This window comes from Rhinolophus sinicus, linkage group LG01, assembly GCF_036562045.2.
Source record: "Rhinolophus sinicus isolate RSC01 linkage group LG01, ASM3656204v1, whole genome shotgun sequence".
NCBI classification, from domain to species: Eukaryota; Metazoa; Chordata; class Mammalia; order Chiroptera; family Rhinolophidae; genus Rhinolophus; species Rhinolophus sinicus.
Window position 1 is genome coordinate 180,843,941 of NC_133751.1, and position 15,124 is coordinate 180,859,064.

The 15,124-nt window shown below is 34.6% G+C and overlaps 1 protein-coding gene across 7 annotated transcripts in view; it reads right to left on the reverse strand.

The window, feature by feature from the left end:
- Positions 1-15,124, reverse strand: part of ICA1L (islet cell autoantigen 1 like) — a 59,983-nt gene that overhangs the window by 5,015 nt on the left and 39,844 nt on the right. For all 7 annotated transcript variants that reach the window (XM_019726840.2, XM_019726842.2, XM_074340354.1 and 4 more), the window contains 2 exons: positions 9,506-9,760; positions 7,650-7,739 (listed from right to left, as the gene is read on the reverse strand). In XM_019726840.2, coding sequence (XP_019582399.2) covers positions 7,650-7,739; positions 9,506-9,760 — 345 coding nt within the window. The remainder of the gene's footprint in view (positions 1-7,649; positions 7,740-9,505; positions 9,761-15,124) is intronic.

Genomic DNA, 15,124 nt, shown 5'->3' on the forward strand with positions numbered 1-15,124 from the left:
GAGAATAATTTTTAAAGCTAGTGCAGATACCTTGTGCTTTGCTGAGGCTCTAATATCTAAGTAATTACATGTTTCTCTGAGAAAGGACTTGATTAGACATGAAAAGGCAGGCAGTAGTACAGTTTTCTTAGAAACACTAAGATAATTTATAGAAGGCTCTCAGATAAGGTTCAAAATTAAAAGTAACCTTTGCTCCTACAAAGTAGAAATGTTACATTGTAAACTTGGTGCTTAAAATCTATGTTATAAAAACAATGTTAAAATGCTAACATGAAAAAAAATCTCCCTAATTCTATCCATTAACATACTAACAATTGTCATTTTGGTTTAGTTGTTTTCTTTGTGTGCTTTACAAATTTATATGCATATATTTATTTTTCAATTACAGTTCATACACAATATTATATCAGTTTCAGATACACAACATAATGATTAGACATTTATCTTACGAAGTGATCCCCCCATTAAGTCTAGTAGTGTAGTACCCACCTGAACCATACATATTTATTACAATATTATTTCCTATATTTCCTGTGTGGTTCTTTACATCCTTGTGTCTATTTTTATAAGTGGTAATTAGTACTTCTTAATCCCGTCACCTTTTTAACTCACCCCTCTAAGCCCCTCCCATCTGGTGACCACCATTTTGTTCTGTGTATCTATGATTTTGTTTTTTCATTTATTTTGTTTTTTTAAATTCCAAATATAAGGGAAATCATATGGTATTTGTTTTTTCCTGACTTATTTCACGTAGCATAATACATTCTAGGACCATCCGCATTGTCACAATGGGAAGATTCCATTATTTTTTATGGTTGAGTAATACTCTATTTTATATATGTGCAACATCATCTTTGTCCATTTGTCTATCCATGGACACTTAGGTTGCCTCCATTTCTTGGCTATTGTAAATGCTGCACTGAACATAGGGGGACATAGGGATGCATTTATCTTTTTGAATTAGTGTTTTGGATTTCTTCAGATAAATACCCAGAACTGGAACTTCTAGGTCATATGGTAGTTTTGTTTTTAATTTTTAGGATCCTCCATACTTTTTCCATAGTGGCTGTACCACCTTGCAATTCCACCAACAGTGCACAAGGGTTCCCTTTTCTCCACATTCTCGACATTTGTTTGTTGATTTACTGATGATAGCCATTCTGACAAATGTGAAGTGATATCTCATTGTGGTTTTGACTTGCATTTCTTTGAGGATTAGTGACTTTGAGCATCTTTTCATATGTCTGTTGGCCATCTGTATGTCCTCTTTGGAGAAATGTGTTTTCAGTTCCTCTGCCTATTTTTTAATTGGATTATTTGGGTTTTTTTGGTGTTAAGTTGAATGAGTTCTTTTTAAATTTTGGATGTTAACCCCTTATCAGATGTATCATTGGCAAATACCTTCTCCCATTCAGTAGGTTGTCTTTCCTTTGGCTGATGGTTTCCTTTCCTGTACAAACACTTTTTAGTTTGATGTAGTCCCATTTGTTTATTATTTCTTTTGTTTCCCTTGCCCGAGGAGATATATCTAAAAAAATATATTACTAAGAACAATGTCAGAGTGTTTGCTACCTCTTTTTCCTCTACGAGTTTTATGGTTTCCCATTTTGAGTTGATTCTTGTATATGGTATAAGAAAGTGGTCTAGTTTCATTTTTTGCATGTGTCTGTCCAGTTTTTCCAACACCACTCATGAAAGAGACTGTCTTTACATGATTGTATATTCTTGCCTCCTTTGTCATAGATTAACTAACTATAGGCAATAGTTTATTTCTGGGCTCTCTATTCTGTTCCATTGATTGATGTGTCTGTTTTGATGCCAGTGCCATACTATATTTTGATTACTATAGCTTGTAGTACAGTTTGATATCCAGCTTTGTTCTTCTTTCTCAAGATTGCTTTGGCTATTCGGGGTCATTTGCAGTTCCATAAAAATTTTAGGATTATTAGTTCTAGTTCTGTGAAAAATGTCATTGGTATTTTAGTAAGGATGTACTGAATCTGTAGATTGCTTTGGATAGTATGGACATTTTAATGATGTTAATTCTTCCTATCCATGAACACAATATCTTCTTACATTATTTGTATCTTCTTCAATTTGTTTTTTAACCTCCTATACTTTTTTAAGTACAGGTGTTTTACCTCCTTGGTTGAACTTATTCCTAGGTATTTTATTCTTTTTGATGCAGTTGTAAATAGGATTGTTTTCTTAATTTCTGTTTCTCATATTTTGTTATTGGTATATAAGAATGCAACTGATTTCTGAATATATTTTTTACATTTAAAAAATTTTTGTATTATTAGTTTGAGGTGTACAAAAACAACATAATGATTAGGCATTCAAATACATTACAAAGTGATAACCCCAAGAAGTCTACTACCCATCTGACATCGTACATAGCTATTACAATACCATTAACTGTATTCCCTATGCTGTACTTTACATCCCATACATATCAATACATATATATATATATATATTTGACATTTGACATTTTATATTCGTTTCAGGTGTACAGTGCAATGGTTAGGCATGCGTGTAATTTATAAAGTGATTCCCTGATAAGTCTAATGTCCATCTGACACCATAGTTTTCACATTATTGATTATATTCCCTATATTGTATTTCACATCCCCGTGACTATTTTGTGACTATTAATTTGTACTTCCTATTCCCTTCACCTTTCTCACCCATTCCCCCAACCCCCCCCAATCTAGCAACCATCAGTTTGTTCATTGTATCTATGAGTCTGTTCTGCTTTGTTTGTTCATTTATTTTTTCTTTAAATCCCACATATAACTGAAATCACATGGCATTTGTCTTTTTCTGACTTATTTCACTTCCATTCATGTTGTTGCAAATGGTAAGATTTCATTCTTTTTATGGCAGAGTAATACTCCATTGTATAAATGTACCACAATTTCTTTGTCCAGTCATCTGTTGATCTGCATTTTGATTGTTTCCACATCTTGGCTGTTGTGCATAATGCTGAAGTAAATATAGGGGTGCATATATTTTTCTTGAATTAGTGTTTTGGATTTCTTTGGATAAATACCCAGGAGTGGAATTGCTAGGTCATACACAGGTAGTTCTATTTCTAAATTTTTTGAGGAACCTCCATACTGTTTTCCATAGTGGTTGCACCAATTTGTAATCCCACCCACAGTGCACAAGGGTTCCCCTTTTCTCCACATCCTCGCCAACATTTGTTGTTGATTTATTGATGACAGCCATTCTAACAGGAGTGAATGGTATCTCATTGTGGCTTTAATTTGCATTTCTCTGATGATTAGTGACGTTGAGCATCTTTTCACTTCTCTGTTGGCCATCTGTATGTCCTCTTTGGAGAAAGGTCTCTTCATGTCCTCTCCCCATTTTTTAATTGGATTTTTTGGTTCTTTTTGGTGTTGAGTTCTATGTGGTAACATTTGTCACTTCTCTTTCATTTCTAATTTCATTTATTTGGGCTCTCTTTTATTTTCCTTGATGAGTCTGGCTAAAGGTCTATTTTGTCTGTTAAAAATATTGCTACTCCAGCTTTTTTGTTTCCGTTTGCATGAAATATCTTTTTCTGTCCCTTTATTTTCAGTCCATGTGTGTCTTTCAATCTGAAGTGAGTCTCTTGTAGGCACAGATGTAAGAGTCTGTTTTTTTTTTTGTCCATTCAGCCACCCTTATGTCATTTGGAACATTTGCTCCATTACATTTAAAGTAATTATTGATAGGTATGTAGTTATTGCCATTTTATTAACTGTTTTCTGATCATTTTTGTAGTTCTCTGCTCCTTTCCTATTCTCTTGCTCTCTTCTCTGGTACGTTGATGATTTTCTATAGTGTTATTTTGATTTCCTTTTTTCTTTATTTCTTGTAAATCTCATAGACTTTTGGTTTGTGGTTACCATGTGCTTCATATATACCAATCTGTTTACGGCATTCTGTTTTGATAGTTGCTTAAGTTCAAATACATTTTACAATTACTAACATTTTTACTCACCCTGTCCACATTTATGTTTTTGTCCTTTTTTATTTCATATGTGTGTGTTTATCCCTTAATTTACTGTTGTAATTACACATGGTCTTCACACTTTTGTCTTTTCACCTTTGTACTAGCTTTACATTTGGTTGATCCACTGCTTTTACTCTTTGCCTTTGTCAGTGAGCATTTTTTTCTTTTGTATATTTTCTTATTGATATCTTTGATCTTTTCTACTTAAAGAAGTAAAAATTAAAAGTTATAAAGTTCTGGAGATCTGTTTCACAACAATTTGCATATACTTAACATTACTAAACATAGTTTTAAGACGGTAATTTTTGTTATATGTTTTCTACCACAATACAAGAATGGAAAAATCATTTTTCACCCATTACAGTAAAGATTGAATCAGGCAAAAAGCAACAATGATTCTTAAATCTAAGTGGAAATTCTGATGAAGAGCTAGAAGACTTGTGCATGGTCACAACAAAGTGTCTCTCCACAGACTGCTTAGTAATTGCAAGAGAGGATAAAATAAAACAGTAATTATATAAGAGAAAAACTGAATAACACCACTGTAATTCAATATAGTATTGGAAATCCTAGCCACAGCAATCAGGCAAGAAACAAATAGAAGGCATCAAATTGGAAAGGAAGTAAACTGTCACTATTTGCAAATGGAATGATGCTATCTATAGAAAACCCTAAAGAGTCCACCAAAAACGAATAGAATTAAAATAATTCAGTAAAGCAGCCAGATACACAATTAATATACAGATATCCATTGCATTTCTGTACACTAATAATGAACAATCAGAAGGAGAGATTAAGAAAGCAATCCCATTTACAATTGCATCAAAAGAATAAAATACCTAGGCATAAATTCAACTTAGGAGGTAAAAGTCTGAAAACTATAAGACGTTAAAGAAAGGAAGTGAAGAGGACACAAATAAATAGAAAGATATACTGTGTTCATGGACTGGAAGTATTAATATCATTAAAATGCCCATACTACTGAAAGCAATCTACAGATTCAATGTAATTCCTATCAAAATACAATGGCATTCTTCTCAAAACTAGAACAAATAATCCTAAAATTTATGTGGAACCACAAAATACCATAAACAGACAAATCAATCTTGAGAAAGAAGAACAAAGTTGAAGATATCACACTTAACTTATTTCAAACTATACTACAAAGTTAGAATAATCAAAACAGTAGGGTACTGGCACAAACGTGGACAAATCAATGGAACAGAATAGAAAGTCCTCACTTATGTGGTCAAGTAATGTAGGATAAAGGAGGTAAGAATTTACAATGGAGTAACAATAGTCTCTTCAACAAGTGGTGTTGGGAAAACTGGACAAATACATGCAAAAAAAAAGAACCACTGCCTTACACCATACACAAAAATAAACTCAAAATGGATTAAAGACTTAAATATAAGGCCTGAAACCATAAAACTCCTAAAAGAAGACATAGGTAATAAACAATTTGACATCAGTCTGAGTAATATCTTTTTGGATATGTCCCCTCAAGCAAAGAAAACAAACAAAAGTAAACAAATGGGATGTCATCAAACTAAAAAGCTGCTGCACAGTGAAGGAAATCATCAACAAAGTGAAAAGATAACCTCCTGAAAGGGAGAATATATTTGCAAGTGATACATCTGATAAGGGGTTGATACCCAAAATATATAAGGAACTCATACAACTCAGTAATGAAAAAAACCCAATCTGATAAAAAAATGGGCAGAGGACATGAAAGACATTTTTCCAAAGAAGACATAAAGATGGCCAGCAGTCATGAAAAGGTGCTCACCATCACTAATCATTAGGGAAATACAAATCAAAACCACAATGAGATGCCACCTCAGACCATTCAGAATGGCTATTACCAAAAGTCAACAAATAACAGGATGTGGAGAAAAGGGAACCCTTGTGCAAATTGTTACAGCCACTACAGCAAACAGTATGGAGATCCCTCAAAAAATTAAAAATAGGTGTACCATACTACCTAGCAATTTCACTTCTTGGTATTTATAAAAAAAAAACCTGAAAACACTTATTTGAAAAGATATATGCACCGCTATGTTCATTATAGCATTATTTACAATAGCTAAGATATGGAAGCAATTTAGATTTTCATCAATAGATGAATGGATAAAGAAGCTGTGGTGTGTGCGTGTACACACACACACACACACACACACACACACACAATATGGAATATTATACAGCTATAAAAAACCGAAATCTTGCCATTTGCAACATGGATGGATCTAGAGGGTATTATGCTGAGTGAAATAATTCAGACATAGAAAGACAAATACTATGTGGAAACTAAAAAAAACAAAACAAAACAAAAACAGACTCATACAAACAGAGACCAAAGGGATGGTTACCAGAGAGGAGGGAAAAGGAGGATGGGTGAAAAGATGAAGGGGATTCTAGACAATAAAATGGTGATAAGTATGTATGATGACAGGTTTTTAGAATTAGTGGGATGATCACACTGTAAGGTATAAAAATGTCAAATCACTATATTGTACTCCTGAAACTGATATAACTAATATTGTATACCAGCTATTCTTATGTAAAAGAATTTAGTAAAAGAAAGAACAAAAGAAAAAAAAAAGACCTGAATTTAATCACATGGAGACTTCAGCTAAAACAGAAATAAGGAGCATTCTAGTAAAAACAAAAAATCAGTGGAACAGTTTCAGATTAAAAGACGCTAAAGAGACATGGCAAAAGAATACAACATATGACCCTAGACTTGACATACCAGAGGGGGAAAGTGCTATAAAGGACATTACTGGGTCAACTCCCAAAATTGGAATAATAAATGGTAGATTATAGAAAAGTGTTATGTTAATATTATATTTCCCAAAGTTTACAATCATATTCTGGTGATGCAAGAGAATATATTTGTTCTTAGGAAACACAAACTGAAGTAGTTAGGGGTAAAAGGTCATGATGTATGTAACTCACTCTCAATTGGTTCAGAACAAAAGAACACAGAGGCCTGCATAAAGCGATTGGGGTAAAATACTAACAATCGGCGAATCTAGGTAAAGGGTATACCACCTAGGTAAAGGGTATACTAGTGTTTTTTGTGCTATTTTCATTTATGCAATATTTATGTACATTTGAAATTCTTTCTAATTAAAAGTTTTAAAAAAATCAACATCAGTGACCAAGATTAATATGTATCTAAAATACTGCAAGACAGAATGTATCTATTTTCTATGTATACTATACATGGTAATTACAACATGGACCAGCTCTGCAGACAATATGGTGAATATTCCATATATGTTAGTAATTACCATGTCCCAGGCCCATGCTAAGTGCCTGAATGCATTGTTTGTGTATAGTCATGCTGTAGTCAAGCAGCATCTTCTATCCCCAGTGCTATTATCCACTATCAACAGACCTTAACACAAAATATAAAAGACTAAAGTACAGAATTTAGTTTACTATGACAAGCTCACAATTTCTATCCAATTCTTTGTATGCTGAGGGAGAGCCAGGTACAGCTTTCATTTTAATTCATTATTAACAAAATATTTTTCTGGATAATGTGAGACAAGGACTCTAAAATGATCCTTTTCTAAATTTATCTAAATTCAACTGATTGTTAACATAGTGGCAAAGAATATAAACAACTTACACTTTGTTAATTTCTCTGGACTCTGTGAAGGCACCGGCTGGTTATCAGTGTGTGAAAGGGGAAGTTCGAATCCCCCTTTGGAGGCCCAGCCTAGGGGGGGAGAGAAGTCATGAATTATCCATTGTTAATCAAATAAGAAATAGCATCAGAAAAACAAGAAAAGTATCTAATAAATCTTCCAAGCTTTGTACCAGGGTACAGTATAGAGGTATAAAACACTTAGAATTTATCTGCAATTATGTATTTTATTCAAATTATATCAGTTTAGTCCCAACTAGAGTTAGATTAGACTTCCTTACAGTTTCAAAGTGGTTTTGAAACACAGTCATGCATTACATAATGAAGATTCAGTCAATGACAGACTGCATTTACGACAGTGGTCCCATAAGATTATAATGGAGCTGAAAAACTTCTATCGCCAAGCTGACATCCTCGCTGTCTTAACGTAATGTGACAGCACAATGCATTCCACGTTTGTAGTGATGCTGGTGTGAACAAACCTGCACAGACAGTTGTATAAAAGTATAGCACATAAGTTGCAGTAGTAGGCTATATAACCTGTAGGTTTGTGTAAATACACTCTATAGTGTTTGCACAATGACAAAATTGCCTAAATGACACATTTCTCTGAACATTTCCCCATGTTTAATGGGTACATGAGTGCAAACACAAGTTTTTTTAAACAACTGCAAATGGATAAGGTTTAGAAAGAGAAGAAGTTCTAAGGATCAGAGAGGAAATAGACCTGATAATTAGAATCTTGAAACCAGTAATTATGTTTATGCCATTGGACTCAGAAATCCAATTCCTACAAATTTATTTTAAGGAAATAACTGGATTGGGACTCTAAAATACTCAGGCTCCAGCCCAAGTTCCAATACTGAACATAAGTAAAAAAAAGTGACACAAGCAAAGATTCCTCAGAGAGATCTGAAAATATTCAATATGGTTATAGAAAATGGTAAGTATGTAGAAGAAAGGTAGGCGATAAGGATAGAAATGCAGGGACAGGCAGGTTATATCCTTGAGCCCATGGTGCTTCATTTTTAATAAATGTAACCAGGGTGCTGACATCAGAATTTGCTTGGAGAATAAACTCTGGAGGAAGCTTAGACGGTGAACTGGGGGTTGGGAGATCTGTAAAGTGGACTCTTGCAGCAACCCAGGACCCTAAATGAGGCTCTAAATGGCTCTGGTAGTGGAGGCAGAGAGGAGCGGTGGGAAATTTGAGACGTTTTAGAAAAAGAATTGACAGGATTAGTAACCAATATGGAACTGGGGAGCAAAATGACTCCCAAAGTGCTGGGTTGGACACAGGATGGTAGAACAGCAGGTGAGTAGAGGGAGTCCTTGACATATAAACAAAGAAGATGACCCCTTCCTCAGGAAAAAACCCTGCCCTTGGCTTTCTACTTTAGTCCCCACTCCTGCAGCCTTTCCCAGAAGGCTGCCATAGAACTCCGTCTCTTGTCAACTCTGAACCCACAGGAAGAAAACACACCAAGTTTTGCTAGGCAGAAGAAACAGTATTACCTGCCTGTCCTAGGTAGGGGTAACAGCAGGTCAAGAATTTCAGACAAGACACTGATTTTCTGTGTAGAGAAGACACCTGGTAAAGTCAGTGAAGAAAATGTGGGGTTTGGTGGAGGTGGCAGGAAAGCAGCCCTTGTTATACTATCATTGGCAGACTCCAAGGGTGATAATAGTTTTTATTTTTCCAGTTGATTTGTGTGACTGCAGGTTTTATCTAGTAGTATTTAAAATCAATCCTACTGATTTTAGCATCCACATGAACATAGTTTTGATTCACAAGGACAAAATAAGTCACGGTGTCCAAGTGTTTCATAGACACTTACTGTTGAAAGCTCCAGCAGCATGAAGGCCAAGGTCAAAGAGATGTGAAGGAAGGAATCGTGCAGAATGAGCAAGAGGCTCAGATCCCACAGATTGCTCGTGGGACATGAGACTGGCATTGGGGCTCCCAAAGGCAGCCTGGCATTCTTGGGTAAATTCACTAGTACTTGAAGAAACAGGACTTAGGAGATTGTTCAGAAATGAGAATTCCTTCTCAAAATCGTCTTCCAATGAATCCTCAGGTAAATCTCTTGTAACTGTTGAGTGAAAATAAAAACAATGGCTTTTTTCTTTTTGAGGAAATGAGAGTAGGATATAGGGCAAATCAAATTTGTTTGATTGCTCTCATATTTTATTAATTTTTAATAAACTGGAAGTTTATGTGAAAATTACTTCTAATTAGGTAAGCTATGGATCAAAATGACCACAGTAAACAATGAAGATATATGAATATCTACATAAGAAATAAACAACCACCTATGTAAGATGGAAACTACAGGAGATGCAAGGAGAAATACAAACAAATTAATTATAGGAAACTCTAATATATCACTCAGTTAAAAAAAAACACGAGAAAAGTAAAGATGTAAGAGATCTAAACAGCATAATCAATAAGATATTTTGAATATATACAAACCCTAATAGAAAATATAACTTCATCTCAAGCACACATTGAAAATTCACAAAAATTAATTATACTAAGGCACACAAAAATGTCAGAGTTTCTTGAAGAAATATTACAAACAACATATTCTGATTACAATGCAATAAAATGAAATAATTTTAAAAATGAAAAAATCTAAAAGGCTCTTCCACCTGTAAATTTTAATACCTTGTATTAACTCTTGGTTGAAAGGGAAATGGAATTCTGAAAAATAGTGATAAAGAAGACATTTCAAATTATAATCCATGGGATACTTAAATAGCAATTAACAGAGGAAAAATAATGACCCTAAATACCTTTATTAAGTAAAAACAAAAGAGAAGGGCTTCCAATATGATAGAGTGAGGAGGTCTATGAACCTGCACACCAGTTTTTAAATAACTGGTGGAAATTATTTTAAAAACAGCCATTTAAAGTCTCTTAGAAGTTGTTCCAAGGACACACATCAAATGAAGAAATGTTTGTTCAAGGAAGTCTAGTAATATTTAGCAATAATGAGAGACTGGTATGTAAACTAAGAACCACTCTCTTCTTTCCAACTCGCAGTTCAGGAAGATGGAAGTTCCGCTCTAGCCTAGTGCAGCCAAGAACATAGGGCTCCCTTTCCCTACAGCTCTCAGCCAAGAGCTATCTTCCCAGGAGGGGTAGATGTCAGCATTTCATATCCTGTACCTGGTTACCTGTCGCTAAGGCAAAATCCAGGGGAGTACAGTCAAGAGGTAGAAACTCTTATTTCCCAAGACACCAAGACCCCAGTCATGGGCTGGAGACTGATTTGGGTGTGGCATGCTGAAACTCTGGAGGCCCCAATCACTTGACCCTGCCCATAGGTGGTAGTTTCATGCAGGAAGAGGCAAGCCCCAAATACCTAAGACTACTGTCACCCTCCACACTTAGCACTCAGCTCCTACAACAGGATGTCACTCAAAGAAAAATATGTGTCCACCCCTGCATCAAGGCATGACTCAGGGATTTTGCCTGGAGGGAGAAACTGCGAAGTAGATAGCTCCTAATCTTTTCCCAAAGGAACTGACTTCACTTGCAACAGAGTTTGAAGAAATTCAAGCTTACGGATACTCTCAAAAACAGTGGAAATTGTGGTGCAAGGCAATTGGGAGGAGATTGGTAGATTTCACTGGACAATGAATTAGATTTATTGTAGGCTAACCAGTTTACCTGAGGAACTAGGGGGAAAAGCCAGCAGGGAAGAGCATGCCTATAATAACAAATCTCAAACATTTACCTTAGGAACTATCCTTTCATAGAAGTCCAAATTTGATTGATTTTTGTCTGTAGAACAATTTAAGGTCCAGGGCATTTTTGAAAACAATAGAACAAACAGCTGGAAATTACCAGAGTTTAACTGCTGGGTGTAATCAGGGAAAGAGGCTTAAAAAGAACTGCTCCAAAACCACTGTCACTCCAGGGTGACTAAGTATAACTAAGCCTGCATCCCATGAGGAGTTCCACTAGTGGAGGAACGGATTCCACTGAAATAATCCAGCCTTTCACCAGACAAATATACAAATAATAACAAGCCCCAGAAGGGAGGACTAGTAGCCAAGGTTGTGAAAATGTATCATCCAAAATGTCCAGTTTCCAACAAAAAATAACAAGGCATGCAAAAAATGAATGAATGAATAAATAAATAAATAAATAAATAAATAAATAAATAAATTGTGTGTGTGTGTGTGTGTGTGTATGACCCATTTTAACAGCAAGAAGGCAAGCAACAGAAACTGCCTGTGTGAGAAATCGAATGTCAGATTTAACAGACAAAGCTTTCAAAGTAGTGCTTATAAACATATTCAAAGAACTAAAGGAAAATATGATTAAGGAAGTGAAGTGATACATGTGTTAATTAGATGGAGAGAATCTTTTCACAATGTATATATATATCCACAAATGTATACTTTCAATAATTTACAATTTTATCTCAATAAAGCAGAAAAATTTTAAAAAGCAATCTTAAAAAAAGGAAGGTATGATAACAATGTTGCATCAAATAGAGAATATCAATAAACAGTTAACAGATCACAAAAAAGAACCAAATAGAAATTCTGAAATTGAAAAGTACAGTAACTGAAATGAAAAATTCACTACAGAGGATCAACAGTAGATCTGAAGTAGCGTAAGAAAGAATTAGCTAACTTCAAGACACACTAGTAGAGATTATGCAATTCAAAGAACAGAGAGACCAAAAGAATATAGAAAAATGAACAGAGCCTTAGAGAAACGGTGGGCCAATATCAAAAGTACCAGTATACACATAATAAAAGTCTCAAAAGGATGGGGGATTGGCGTTGAAGAAATAATGGAAAATGTCCCAACTTTGTTGAAAACAATCTCACCCAACAAGCTTTAAAAAACCCAAATAGAATCAATACAAATAGATCCTTATCTAGACACATCACTGACAAACTATTGAAAGCCAAAGATAAAGACAAAATCCCCACATTCATGGACTGCAAGGATCAATATAGTCCACATGGCAATTAACTCCAAATTGATGGGTGAATTTAACATAATACCTATGAAAATCCTAGTAGGCTTTTTTTTTTTTGTAAAAATGGACAAGCTAATTGTAAAATTTATATAGAAATGCAAAGGGATTAGAGTAGTCACAACAATTTTGAAAAAAGGGCAGTGTTGTGGGATTTACACTACCTAATTTCAAAATTTACTATAAAGCCACAGTAATCAAGATGGTATGGTACTGACCAAGGATAGGTATATAGATCAGTGGGACAGAATTTAGAATCAGGAAGTACACTCTTACATGTTTTGGTAACTTGATTTCAACAAAAATGCCAAGAAAATTCAATGGAGATAGCGGAGTCTTTTCAAAAAACGGTGCTGGAACAACTGGTGCATATGCAACAAACAAAAACAAATTTAAAAAACTTAGATACCATATACAACAGTTGACTCAAAATTATAGTCTCACATGTAAGAGCTAAAATTATAAAATGTCGAGAAGAAAACATGAGAAATCTTTGTCACCTTGGGTTATGCAGAATTCTTACATATAACACTAAAAGAACAATCGAGAGAAGAAAAAATAGTAAATTAGACTTCATAAAATTTTTTAAAAGTTTATTGGGGTGACAATTGTTAGTAAAGTTACATAGATTTCAGGTGTACAAGTCTGTACTACATCTACATCTCACATTATGTGTTCACCACCCAGAGTCAATTCTCCTTCCATCACCATACATTTGACCCCGTTTACCCTCTTGTAGTTCCTCCTACCCCCTTACCCTCCGGTTACCACTAAACTATTGTCTATGTCTATGAGTTTTTGTTTCTTCATTTGTTTGTCTTGTTCTTTTGTTTTCAGTTTTATATACTACATATCAGTGAAATCATATGGTTCTCCACTTTTTCTGTCTGATTTATTTCGCTTAGCATTATAATCTCAAGATCCATCCGTGTTGTCGCAAATGGTACTATTTCATCTTTTCTTATGGCCAAATAGTATTCCATTGTACATATATATATATATATCACAATTTCTTTATCCATTAATCTATTGAAGAACACTTTAGTTGTTTCTATGTCTTGGCCACCGTAAATAAAGCTGCAATGAACATTGGAGTACATATGTCTTTATGGATAAATGTTTTCAGATTTTTTGGGTAGATACCCAGGAGAGGGATTGGGGGGTCATATGGTAATTCTATTCTTAATTTTTTGAGGAACCTCCACACTGCCTTCCATAGCAGCTCATCAACAGTGTATGAGGGTTCCTTTTTCTCCACAGCCTCTCCAGCAGTTGTTACTATTTGTCTTGTTGATGATAGCCATTCTAACTGGGGTGAGGTGATATCTCATTGTGGTTTTTATTTGCATTTCTCTGATAATTAGGGATATAGAGCATTTTTTCATGTCTATTGGCCATTTGTATGCCCTCTTTGGAGAAATGTCTTTTCTGGTCCTCTGCCCAGTTTTTAGATTGTTTGTTTTTTGGTTGTTGAGTTTCATGAGTTCCTTATATATTTTGGATATTAGCCCCTTATCGGAGGCATTGTTTGTAAAAATCTTCTCCCATTTGGTTGGTTGCCTCTTTATTTTATAGATAGTTTCTTTTGCTGTGCAGAAGCTTTTTAGTTTGACATAGTCCCATTAATGTATTTTAGCTTTTATTTTTCTTGCCTTTGGAGTCAAATTCATAAAACGCTCTTTGAACCCAAGGTCCATAAGTTTAGTACCTATGTTTTCGTCTATGCAGTTTATTGTTTCAGGTATTATGCTTAAGTCTTTGATCCATTTTGAATTAATTTTGGTACACGGTGACAGCAGTCTAGTTTCATTCTTTTGCACGTGTTTTCCAATTCTCCCAGCACCATTTATTGAAGAGGCTGTCTTTTCTCCATTGTATGTTTTTGGCTTGTCAAAAATTATCTGTTCATATTTATGTGGGTTTATTTCTGGGTTCTCAATTCTATTCCATTGGTCTGTGTGTCTGTTTTTCTGCCAATACCATGCTGTTTTGATTATTGTTGCCCTGTAGTACAAGCTGAAGTCAGGGAGTGTGATGCCTCCAGCATTGTTCTTTTTTCTTAGGTTTACTTTGGCTATTTGGGGTCTTTTGTGGTTCCATACAAATCTGATGATTTTTTGTTTTATTTCTTTAAAAATTGTCATTGGGGTTTTGATGGGGATTGCATTAAATCTGTATATCGCTTTGGGTAATATGGCCATTTTAACTATGTTGATTCTTCCAATCCATGAGCACAGAATGTCTTTCCATTTCTTTGTGTCTTCTTCAATTTCTTTCAAAAATATCTTATAGTTTTCAGTATATAGGTCTTCCCCATCCTTGGTTAAGTTTATTCGTAGGTATTTTATTCTTTTTGTTGCAATTGCAAAAGGAATTGTTTTTTTAAATTTTTTTTCCTGAGATTTCATTGTTAGTATATAGGAATGCAATGGATTTTTGTACATTAATTTTGTA